Consider the following 13,130-nt stretch of genomic DNA (forward strand, 5'->3'; position numbering starts at 1 on the left):
CGAACGAAAGGGGAGCCGTTGTCTAGGTACCGGTGGACCTCCTATCCGTACTACTACCGGCCGCCGTTCCTTGTTCTGTAGCATTTAAGCCAAGTGCGCTCCCAAGCTTTTCCCGGTGTTTGTTAGGATTTTTTGGAATATAATCATGCAATCTCCAGCATCTTCATCCTCTGGAAGGTTGATTATTTATTCTTTCCTGTGTATAATTTTAGGCTCCCTTCTCACAGTTAAATTCGTATAATTTGTGTTCGGTTGAGCGTAGCCAACACCGGAGGCAGCCATTTTAAGACTACTGTCGCACATTACAAATGCATTTTATTTAGTCAGTAGAGCGATATTCCCAGTATTTAGCTATAAATTTTGCTAGTTGGGCAAATTATACTATGAAGATTATGCATACGATATTTTATTCTTCTTCCTAAATGTGACTTTTCTTTTCGTATACGCCGGGGGCCACGGTGGTACCAACCTTGGCCGCGATCCCCACCGGAGTTAGGCTAGCCTAACTCGTGTATATATATACGTTAGTAAAGAAATTCCCCATTTTTAACCTTACCCTATCGTTCCTTATTAATTCGGGGAGTGACATACATCCCCTAGAATTTATGGATAAGGTTCGATATATATTCTCTTTTAGAGAAAAGAGGCTAAACTCTTCCTCCCTCGCTGAGCCGCCGCCATTACAGGCGGCAACCTCTATCTTTCGTTATTGCCGTTTAGTAAAACTCCAGCTTGACCTAGATAGTTATAACACCGTCTTTCTTCTTTGCCGCCGAGTATCCCGGCTTTGAAGTAAGATGGTAATTCAGGGTGTCCTGTCGTGCAGCCGACAATGTTGCCTACAGGGGAATCTTTGTTCCTCTCCCGCCCACAACGTCATCGGCACAGGAAGCCATGCTTCCTTAGTTCACGGCCGAAGGTAGGCGGCAGGTATGCCGCTGCCTTTCTCCCCTGTGAACTATAAGACTTTCCCCTCCCCCCTCTGTCCTTTAGTGTCGGCCTAGCCGTCACAACATTCTTTCATTGGTACTCAGTCATCCCGGGTTAACTGCGTTGCTGGCCGGGACCCTACCAGCGGCGGTTAGGTAGCCGCCTTGGTCACTTCCTCCTTATGTCTTAACTTCACTGGAAGTGAATGCCCCGGTGGGGAAGACTGAGCCGACCCTGACGGCTGCCGGTTGGAAACTCAACATACTGTTGAGAAATCTTCAGTCCTCTCTTGGTGTGCTATCCACAAACCTTGCAACCGGCAGTACAGTCGGCGGCAAACTTTAGTGGATGTATGGGAGCTAGAATTAGATGGATTCCTCCCCTTCCATTAGAACTCTCATTCTGGCAAGAAGACAGTAGGCAGCAGGATAGCCCTCCTACACTTCCAGTTATTGTGCTAAAGCATAATAGGAAACTCCTTTCCATTCTTTCTCTCTCTTTATAAGTTAGCGCTGCCAGGCACTAGCCTAACCCTGGTAGTGTACTGGTAAAACTACAGTATACAACAATACAGTAGCACAAGTAATTTCTAACACTCTCTGTGTATCCTATCACAGTCTATTTTTGGGACCGCATAACATGTTGAGGTTGAGTAATCCCTCAACACCCAGATGAATCCTTTGATCATCGGGACCCATATAAAACACCGTTCAATATTGATATACTACAGGTGAAGTTAGTATAAATACTTAACTAACCCCGTCTCTAAGTACTTGAGTCGTTCCACCCTGTATTCTCCCTTATTGGGAATATAAATATTAATATTGACAGAGGTCTCAGCGATTGCCTGGCAGAGCAATCACAGATATGTGTCCTTCCTATTTCCTTTCTAGCTTACTATCCTATGCTATTAATTACAATAGTAAGTATTGCTATTAAATGTACAGTATGGATTTATATCTATGATATAAACAACTGAATACTCATCGAAACCTTTTCCTTTACAGGAGTCAATGGTGACATGTGCAGTTGTGCTCTGCAAGCACAAGAGTAAGGATTTTTGTGGGCATACGATGTGCAGGTCTCATGCCCCCTGCTGCATCGTATCTGGATCCCTAAGGTACTTGGACCCAAAGGGTTGCTTCAACTGCTCGACCTTACTGTCCAATGGCTTTGGAGAAATAATCCCTGTCTCCTTAGAGGCTAGGGATACAGCAAGGGAAACACTTCGTAGGTGGGTAAGAGGGTTCCAAAAGAACTCTCTGGGATCTTACCTGCCCAATAAATCTCCTAGGTGCCCTCTGTTCCCTAAGGCTCACCCTAGCGTGGTAGTGCCTCAGGAAAAGGTCCAGCCTCCCTTCGTCCAACTGAAGATCGCCGCGTACATCCTCAAGACACTTGAAGGCATGGACATCCACCAAGAACGTATGTCTGAAGTGTCTACCGACACTGAACAGGACCTACTGCAAGAAGGACTTGAAAAAGACGTGACTCGACCACCAACGGAGGAAAAAGGATCCGTTTCGACGGTGACTGAGGACCCCCAGTTTACCGAGACAGCATATCAACCTATGCTGTCGACATCTTCATCCCCAACTTTCCAACCGACTACACAGGTCGACAGGAGCGAGGCGCTCCTATCATCGATCCAGCAGATGTTGGAAGTGTTCCAGAAGGAGCAAGAAGAGATGAAACAGGACATCAAGCAGACGAAGAGGGAGGTACGAGAAGGGAAACGCCCTGGAACTTCCAGGGGCTCTGTTAAACCCCATAAAGTATCAGACCTCCCTCACTGCTCTGAAACCAACCCCTGGAGGTATATGGAGCACATGCCCATGATGGATGGGAAACTATTCATCTCTGAGAATTTGGTTACTAAGCCACTTGAAGATCTTGAAGTCTGGCCCGGCTTTTCATCGTACCCAGATTGTTACACGAGACTGCGAGATGAACTTGCATCCCGCGAGGAGACGGTACCAAAGGAAATCATTGTCTTTGAACAGGACAAGGCACAGGCCATCCTTACCAAAACTCTGAAAGGAGCCGGATACACCAACTCCAAAGTCTCGGCACTGAGCAAGAGGCATCCAACCTTTATTGCTCCTTCCTCCAGAGCTTTCCCCTTTTCGGAGAAAGCCCTTGACCTTGTCATTAAAGCAGTCGAAGAGGGCAAACCCTGCCCAATCCTAGAGGAATATAAGCCATTATCTCTGGCTATGCCTATCTGCGAGGAGAAGTGGAAAGAGGTACATCTAACCTTCTCCGTCTCGAAGTTGGATCCGGAGATAGTAGGCCAACAGTTCAATGAGAACCTTCCAAAGTTGCCAGATCATCTTTTGAGAAGGGAACAGGAGACGAAAGAAAGACTTGTCGCATCCCTGTCTCGTCAGAACTGCTTGGAAATGTGTGCAGGCCTACATAATGCCCCAGACATGTTCATGGTCTTAGCCAAGTCTCACATGGGTACCCTTGTGAAGGACTTGTATGCTTTTGTCAGGTCAAGGAGGACCTGTGGAGAGCACGTGTTCGCCGCAGCCACGGTGAAACACGAACCCAGAAAACTGATTTCATCATGTATCTGGGGCAAAGACCTTTTCCCACAGGAAGTGGTCCAAGAAGTCATTGCCAAAGCCGCCACGGAGAATAGGAACCTTCTCCAAAAGTGGGGCATGTCTTAAAAGAGGAAGTCTTTCTCAGACGGAGGTCCCCAGCCTAAGAACAAAAACGCAAGAAGACCACGTAGACCTGCACAATTTCCGGCCGTGACCATGGCCACGGTGCCTCAAATGGTAGCCCAGCCTCAAACCACCTCCCAGATGGTCCCTCAGCAGCTGGTAGCCCAGTCACCTGTCTAACCCAGGCTTTGAGAGGCACTCGACCACCTTTCGGCCCTGCAAAAAGAGGTTCCTCCCGAAACTCCCCAAGGGGCAGAGGAGGACGCGGTTACGGAAACAAGTCCTCAGGAACCCCTAAGCAATGAGGGGTTCTAGGTAGGGAGCAGTCTCTTTCACTTTCGGGATCGTTGGACCTTCGATCCCTGGGCTCACAGCCTAATCACGAATGAACTCAAGTGGAACTGGAACGAAATTCCACCCCCTTTTCCAGAATTCCAACACTCCACCCCCTTGTTGGAAGAATATACCTCAGAACTCTTGAACAAGAAGGTAATAAGGAAAGCGAAGTCCATCAAGTTCCAGAAAAGGCTGTTTTGGGTTCCCAAGAAAGACTCGGACAAACTCAGTCATTCTAGACTTGTCTCCACTCCACTTACTGGCACCTACCAGTCAGTCGCCCCCTCTTCTCCTACCTAGGATTCAGGCTACAGAAGACAAAATATGTCTTCAAAGCCATGCCCTTTGGACTAAACATAGCCCCAAGGATATTCACAAAGCTAGCAGATACAATCGTCCAGCAACTACGCTCTGAGAGAGTTCAAGTAGTAGCATATCTAGACGATTGGCTGGTGTGGGCAGCATCCAAGACTACTTGTCTGCAAGCGGCCAGAAAGGTGATCCAGTTCCTGGAGCACCTGGGCTTCAAGATCAATCGCAAGAAGTCTCGCCTTTCTCCAGCTCAGAAGTTCCAATGGTTAGGAATCCAATGGAACAAAGTCACACCACCTCTCCATTCCCTTCAAGAAGAGGAGAGAGATAGTGGGAGCTGTCAAGAGACTAATCCGATACAAAAGGATATCAAGATGCCAACAGGAAAGAGTATTGGGCTCTCTCCAGTTTGTAGCAGTGACAGACCTGGTGCTAAAAGCACGGCTAAAGGATGCGTCAGGAGTCTGGAGAAGATACGCATCAAACGCTCGAAGAGATCAACTAAGGTTGACCCCGACCCAATTGCGCACGCTATTAAGGCCGTGGTCAACAGCCTAGTGCGTACAATTCCCCTGCAACCATCACAACCATCAGTGGTGATGCATACGGACGCCTCCCTGAGAGGATGGGGAGGCCATTCGTACGAAAGAAAAGCGCAAGGGAATTGGTCGCTCCAGTTCAAAACCTTTCACATCAACATCTTGGAGGCCATGCCAGTCTTCCTAACGTTGAAGAAACAATCCCCTCGCAGAGCAATCCACATCAGATTGGTCCAGGACAACAAAGTGATAGTAAAATGTCTAAATCGACAAGGCTCGAGATCACTTCACATCAATCATGTGATGTTAGCCATATTCTACCTGGCAAGGAAGAGAGGATGGCACTTATCAGCAGTTCACCTTCAAGGGTTCCGCAATGTGACAGTGAACACACTATCCAGGCGAAAGCCGATAGAACAGAATGGTCCCTAGACGCAGACTCATTCTCCTTCATCTGGGAAAAAGTCCCGGAACTGCAGATCGACCTTTTCGCGACGAGCGACAATAAGAAACTACTTCGTTACGAAGTCCCGTACATGGACCTTCAAGCAGAAGCGAAAGATGCAATGTGTTTCGACTGGAACAGATGGAATCGGATTTACAGTACTGTACCTGTTTCCACCAACCAATCTCCTGCTAAAAGTCCTCGACAAGCTAAGATCCTTCAGAGGGAAAGATGCAGTAGTGGCCCCCAAAAGCAATTGGTTCCCTCTAGTTATAGAATTGAAACTGAAGCTGTTTCCTCTGCCGAACCCAGTTTTATCCCAACTGGTTCAGAAGTCGACTGTTTACGCTTCATCCTCGAGAACCAACAACCTGCATCTCATGATTTTCTCGCCCTAGCAGCGAATAAAAAGTTTGGGATCTCGAAGGATAAAGTTGACTTCATTGAAGAGTACAAGTCAAGTTCAACTAGGAAACATACGAATCATCTTGGAAGAAATGGGTGTCCTTTGTGAAAACAAGGAAACCAACAGAAATATTGATTGATTTGTCTTTTCTTTCTTCATCCACCTCCATGAACAAGGCCTGGCTTCCACTACGATAACCGAGTGTTATTTGGCTTTGACTAGACCTCTTCTGTACGCCATTGAGGTGGACCTCGCAAGTGAAATCTTCAATAAGATACCCCTGTACCAAAAGCATGCGCCAGACTCAAGCCGTCAACCCCTCCAAAGCCCATCACACGGTCGTTGGACAAAGTCTTGCACTATGCTTCGAATCTAAATAATGAGGATGGCACCCTAAAGGATCTAACACAAAAAGTCATCTTTCTGTTTGCAATAGCCTCAGGGGCTGGAGTTAGTTAAATAGTGGCCTTATCCAGAAACGAAGGCCATATTCAGTTCCTAGACACAGGAGAACTGAATCTTTTCCCTGATCCTGCCTTTCTTGCCAAGAATGAGCTACCCACCAAGAGATGGGGTCCTGTGAGAATCTGCCCACTGAAGGAAGATGTCTCTCTATGCCCAGTAGAGTGTCTCAAGGTCTATCTTCGAAGAACTTCAGACTTCAAGGAGGGACAGCTCCTCCTAGGCGAAACCTCTGGATCAAATCTATCCCTAAGACAACTGAGAGCAAAGCTCTCATACTTTATTCGCAGAGCGGATCCTGACAGCACACCTGCAGGTCACGATCCGAGGAGAGTTGCTTCTTCGTTGAATTTCTTTCAACACATGGACTTTGAGAGGCTCCGCTCATGTACTGGGTAGAAATCATCCAGTGTCTTCTATAAACATTATGCGAAGGAAGTACATGAAATAAAACACTATGGTGGCGGCAGGTAGTGTCATAAAACCCGTCGTCTAGTGCTGTGATGAACAGTGGACTGTTTTGGGACTCACCAGTGCATCGGGTGAATAGGTATTAATACCTTCTAGTACAAATCATTACGGTGATTAATAGACTGTTGTATACATGTGCAGAATCTAACCAATAACACCAGTGCCGTGTGAACATTTGAACACAGTGTTGATGCATATCCAACATCTGAGTGAAACTAGACATATTTGGTTTCACATTTATTTTGAGTGGCATTAAATTAATAATGAATTCATTTATGTATATTCTTCCCTTACAGGTCAGAAATATATATAACCATGATGTTTATCTATGCGAGGTTAGATTTCTACTTTGTTATATCTACATTTTATAATTTATTTGCTTATAAAAATAGAGAAAAAATGTAGCTGCGTCTTATTTATCCTCGTTTGATAGAAATAAAAGAAACCCAGAGTTTTATTCTATTCTTATAAATAGAACCTTAAGTACAGATGTTCAAAGCATGAAAAGGTAACCTCTAGAAAGTTTCTCCTTTGTTCTTACGGATATACAAACTTTGAATCCTTGTAGTCGAAGTCGACACTTAACTGCAGGGGGCAGGAAGCACCTAAGCCAGTTCCAAGCTTAGTGGATATTACAGATAACGGTAATGTCATAAACAGGTCTATCAGACCATATAAGGAACTCATTCAAAGTAAAGGCACTTACACAAGCCCACAGATATAGTACTTTCAAGTTAATCCTCTGGTGAGCTTCCATCAGGACGACATGGCCGAGCCCAAAAAATGGATTTTGAGTAAAGTGAAAAATCTATTTTTGGGTGAGATAGCCATGTCGTCCTGATGGTCCCACCCTTCTTTCTTAATAACCCCACCCGAAACTACTCTATCTGCGGCTATTCCAACTTAAATGCAAGTAAGGAATGGCGACCCGAAGTAGTACGGATAGGAGGTCCACTGGGTACCTAGATAACGGCTCCCCTTCGTTTGCCACTCTTCCCCCCTCAAAGACTTGAATCTATTCGGGGTGAAGATTGCTGTGTCGTATCTAAAAATACGTCCCCTGATATTATGCGATACAGTATCCTTAAAATTATACAATATTAAGGATACTCGGGCCAGGAGTTAGAATTCTGGAGACCTTCGGTTAATTCTCTGGGAGTATCACTGTAGCAAATATCCCTTAGAAAGCTACTTAAAGGAACCTTCCATCAGGACGACATGGCTATCTCACCCAAAAATAGATTTTTCATTTTGCTCAAAATCTGTTATATTGTCCACGTCCCCATTGCTTTCTGTGAGGTGTTTAAAGTTTTCCCCAGTCCACAGTCAGATACTGGACCAGGTAAACGTCCATGCCAGACTTAGGACTTCCACCCACCAAAGAGTGAGTCATCCAAATAAATAACGAAAGGTTTGTTGGTATAGGAACAAATGACAAATTTGGATATTTGTATTTTTCCATAACTAATACAAACCTGGAGTTATTCATATAAATTGGCCCGTCATCACCTGTCCCCGCCAGAAATCCTGCCTGCAATCAAAAGTGACATACCTCACAGCTGTGAGAGTATATATAGAGGTGACTGGGTACCCCCCAGCCTACCCTCTCAAGTGGTTAGGCAGGTTTGCCACCTCGCACCTACAAGTCTAGTGGCTACCTTCCAGGTTTGCCGAAAGATAATCCAAATAAATAATTCCAGGTTTGTATTAGTTAACGAAAAATACTAATTATCTCTGAATTTGTCATTTTACTGTTAAGTAATGAGATTTCGTCTTTAAAAGAAAATATTTTTACTAGCAATATGATAGTGGAGAAATTTGGATGATAACTTTTCTACTTATCTTTATGTCTTATATTTGAGGTAATGTACTGTACAGTATGTTTTGAATATATTTATATTTCAGGATAAAGAATCGAAAGTTAAAGTGAGGACTAGTGTGGATGATTTACTCAACTCAGCAGATTTTATACTAACCACTACCAAAACTAAGAAAGGTCCAGGAAAATCTAATAATAAGATTGATAGTACAGTACCATCTTCTGCCTCAAAAAGTAAGTTCATGTATTCTGTAAGTCATACCAAAAATGGATTGTTTTATTATATTTGTTCCGACACATATACAAACCTTCGCTATTTATAATAGAGTATTACTTTCGGCGCAGCTGAATGACGAGCCATGATAATTTTAGTGAGGGATAACTACCCCATCCGCTAGTTAGCGGGTGGGGGGTGGGGTAGACTGGCTACCCCGCTCACTCACACCTCTCGGCTGAGTAACCACTTTACTTTTTGGCTTGGTAGAGGACTGACATGCTGTCCTTCTCTCCCGCAAAGACTGGCCTTGATGTTTTTCATTTTAATTCTTTGGTTTTCTTGTGTTTTTTCATTTATCTTACATATATTTGAGTGCATATATGTATGAATGGAAATATACGTTGTTAGATACGTTTAACTTTAGTCCTGTTGACATCGTATCCGACTGCCTCCGCCGTAAGGTTGTTGTCCTTCGGCAGGTTCTCAACACTGCCGTGTGTTTGTTCATTACAGAATTAACATTTTCAATATTAAACTTACCCGATAATCATGTAGCTGTCAACTCCGTTGCCCGACAGAATTCTATGGAGGGATACGCCAGCTATCACAATACTAGAAGGGGGTGTACTTACCAGCGCCACCTGTGGCCAGGTACTATAGTACTTCTTGTTGACACCTCCTCAATTTTTCCTCTGTCGTGCTTCCGGCAAGACGTTCTGGGATACGCTTATGTTCTTGGAGTATTTTCACGACTTTGGTGAAGTATTTCTCTTTGATTACGGCTGTCGCTTTACTGGAAACCTTCTTATATTAGCTTAGATAGCTTTTATATAGTCCTGATTAACGGTTAACGATCTTTTGCTTGATTTTGAAACCCCACTTGGCTAACTCTTTGGATTCAAGATGTCTGACATTTCACAAGCCCCCACCCATAGACGATGTAGGTCTTGTAATAGGCGTATTCCGAAGGCCTCGGTAGATCCTCACACCGCTTGTTCTGACTGTGGGGACAGGCCCTGTCAGTTAGAAAATCGATGTGAGGAATGCGCCGGACTTTCGGAACTTGATTTTGTCCGTCTTTTGAAATATTCAACTAAGTTAGAGAGAGGCAGAGTTAGGAGGAGTTCTTCTCACTCTTCACTTTTTTCCTCACCTCATGATCCCCTACCTTTTCCTACCCCTGTAGTGGCTACCCCCGAACCTACTATTTGCCCTCAGCCTGATATGTCTGTTGTGTTGCGTGCTATTCAGGCCTTAGGCGATAAAGTAGAGTCAGTGGTTAGCGATCATAAGTCTCTTATGGCCGAAGTCAAGGAGCTTAAGGTCAAGAGTGCAGTGGGTGGTATTAGTGCCAGTGCTGTGACGAGTGCTAGTGTCAGTGCAGTGCCAAGTGCTAGTGCCAGTGTCAGTGTGGTGCGTGAGGATACTTCTGTGCGCGCCAGTCGTCCTCCCAGTCCGGGACCTCTTGCAAGCTCCCATGCCCAGGGGAGAAGCAATGTCGAAGGGCAAAAGGGTTCGGCAGGCCTTGATCGGCGCACAGAAGTATCCTCGGTGGTTGCGGGCGTGTCTTCCAGAGACCGTCACTCCCACCTGCAGACGATTGAGCCCGTCTTTTACTCGTCCGCTGATCAATTGTCAGGGAAGAAACGCTGGACTCAGGTCTCTAGACCACTCAAACGCAGAGTCCAGTACGCGAGCGCTCAACCGGGTTGCAGTCATTGGCTCAGCTCTGACTCGCCACAGTCATCAGTCGACTGTACTCCGCCCAAGAGGAGTAAGGTTCTGCCGCAACAGATCTCTGCTGTTCAGGCTTTGCCTCAGCAGACCGTAGTGTCTGCCGACCCCAAGTTGTCTCTTCTGCAGTCCATGCAGTCACAACTTTCGGTCTTGATGCGTGAGTGTCGAGCTGAGAAGGTTGCGCCTCCGCCTCCGCCTGCACTTGCTCCGCCTGCGCTCGCTCCGCCTGCGCTCGCTCCGCCTGACCGCAGTACCACCTGCCAGGCGTACGATGTTGAGCCACGTTCTGAGTTTACTGTTCCCAGTGGTGTTCAGCCTCCGCCTTCCTTAAGGCAACCTCAGCAATGGGATCAGGAGGCTTATACCCCTCTTCCTCCGCTTCCACTTGCTGCTCCACCAGTGATGCAACACTCAGTAGAGGTACAACAACCTCTCCCAACCATGAGTCAGTCTCCTCAGCTCTCGCTGCAGCGAGCTCAACCCTCCTCTCAGCAAGCACCACAACACCTTAGCCTTGCGCCTCAGGAGCCTCAACTGGCGAGACAATTACTTTGTTCTGCGCAGCCTCTATCTCATCGCTCTCCGCTCACACCACAGGAACAGGAACTTACTACTCCGCTTCCGCCAACCTCTCAGCAAGCTCAACCCTTGAGTTCAGCCACTCATGCCAGGAGTCAGCCTCCTCCACCCATGCGCCTACCTTCTGCTTCTGCTTTTGTTCAGCCTTTGCAGTCTGAGCCTCAGGTGTTCCCTCAACAGAGTCTTGAAGAGGAAACCACTAATATTGATGTTCCAGCTCGTACTGACTCTGCGGTTCAGCATACCTTTCCGATCTCTTCGCTACACTCTGGTGATGAGGCGTCTGATGATGAGGCGGCACACCTGGATCCCTCATCAGACGTGGATGAATCCAAGTCTTCCCCGCCTTCTATTGACTTTCGTAAGGTCTTGGCTCTGTTTAGGGAGGTATACCCAGACCACTTTGTCTGCTATTCCCCGCTCTCCACCATCTGAGTTTTCGCTGGGCATGCAGCCAGCTAAGTCTACCTTTACTAAGCTAGTCCTAGCAAGGTCCTCTAAGAGAGCGTTTAGGATCTTAGGGGAGTGGTTGCAGACTAAGCAGCACCTTGGCAAGACTTCGTTCATGTTTCCTCCGACTAAGCTCACTTCTAAAGCGGGCGTTTGGTATGCCACAGGAGAGGAACCAGGCTTGGGAGTACCTGCCTCTGCCCAGGCTGACTTCTCAAGTCTGGTAGACTCGCCTCGTAGAACTGCAATGAGGCGCTCTAAGGTTTGCTGGACCTTCTCAGACCTTGATCACCTTCTGAAGGGTGTTTTTAGAGCATTTGAGATGTTCAACTTCCTAGACTGGTGCCTGGGTGCCCTCAGCAAGAAGACCTCCCCTGCGGACAAGGATTCTGCCATGCTTCTGATGTCCTGCATGGATAAGGCCATTAGAGATGGATCTGGCGAGCTTGCGTCGTTGTTTGTATCAGGGGTTCTTAAGAAAAGGGAACAGCTTTGTTCCTTCCTTTCCTCCAGCATTACACCTTGTCAAAGGTCTCAACTCCTTTTCGCTCCGCTCTCGAAGTTCCTCTTCCCCGAAGAGCTGGTTAAGGAATTGTCTGCTGCCCTGATACAAAAGGACACACATGATCTTGTAGCCTCCTCGGCTCGTAAGACTAAGGTTGCTACCTCAGTCCCTAGGTCTTATCGCACCCCAGTAGCTGATACTCCTGCTACAAGGTTCATACCGCCCTTTCGTGGTAGAGCCCCCAGCCGAGGAAGCTCCCGTCCAGACTCTTCCAGGAGCAAGTCTAGGAAAGGTTCCAAGGCCTCTAAAGGAAAAAACTGACTCTCCGCATCTCCAGACAGCAGTAGGAGCCAGACTCAAGAGCTTCTGGCAAGCCTGGGAAAAGAGAGGTGCAGACGCACAGTCTGTCAGTTGGCTGAGGGAGGGTTACAGGATTCCATTCTGCCTCAAACCCCCTCTGACCACATCTCCCATCAACCTCTCTCCCAACTACAAAGAAGAGGACAAGAGGCTAGCGTTGCACCAGGAGGTATCGCTACTTGTGCAGAAGAAGGCAGTGGTTATAGTCCGGGACCATCAATCCCCGGGCTTCTACAACCGTCTCTTTCTGGTGGCCAAGAAGACAGGAGGTTGGAGACCGGTGCTGGACGTCAGCGCGCTCAATGCGTATGTCACCAAGCAGACGTTCACGATGGAGACGACGAAGTCGGTCCTAGCAGCGGTCAGGCAGGAGGACTGGATGGTCTCGTTGGACTTGAAAGATGCCTACTTTCACGTTCCTATTCATCCAGACTCCCAACCTTTCCTGAGATTCGTTTTTGGAAAGGTTGTCTTCCAATTCCAAGCCCTGTGTTTTGGCCTAAGCACAGCTCCTATGGTGTTCACGCTTCTGATGAGGAATATAGCAAAATTCCTCCACTTATCGGACATCAGAGCCACCCTCTACTTAGACGACTGGCTGTTGAGAGCCTCCACGAGTCGTCGCTGTCTGGAGAGTCTCAACTGGACTTTGGACTTAATCAGAGAACTGGGTCTATTAGTCAACATAGAAAAGTCTCAGCTCATTCCCTCCCAATCCATTGTGTACCTGGGAATGGAGATTCGGAGTCAGGATTTTCGGGCTTTTCCATCGGCCCCAAGGATAAGCCAAGCCCTAGATTGCATCATGAGCATGCTGAAGAGGAGCAGTTGCACGGTGAGACAGTGGATGAGTCTCACAGGGACCCTTTCATCACTGGCCCTGTTCG

The 13,130-nt window shown here is 46.9% G+C and overlaps 1 protein-coding gene across 2 annotated transcripts in view; it reads left to right on the forward strand.

Annotated features, from left to right (window-relative positions):
• The window catches only part of LOC137651851 (borealin-like), a 183,531-nt gene that overhangs the window by 88,035 nt on the left and 82,366 nt on the right, over positions 1-13,130 (forward strand). For both annotated transcript variants that reach the window (XM_068385072.1, XM_068385077.1), the window contains exon 4: positions 8,482-8,629. In XM_068385072.1, coding sequence (XP_068241173.1) covers positions 8,482-8,629 — 148 coding nt within the window. The remainder of the gene's footprint in view (positions 1-8,481; positions 8,630-13,130) is intronic.

The sequence above is a fragment of the Palaemon carinicauda genome, chromosome 1, assembly GCF_036898095.1.
Source record: "Palaemon carinicauda isolate YSFRI2023 chromosome 1, ASM3689809v2, whole genome shotgun sequence".
Lineage (NCBI taxonomy): Eukaryota > Metazoa > Arthropoda > Malacostraca > Decapoda > Palaemonidae > Palaemon > Palaemon carinicauda.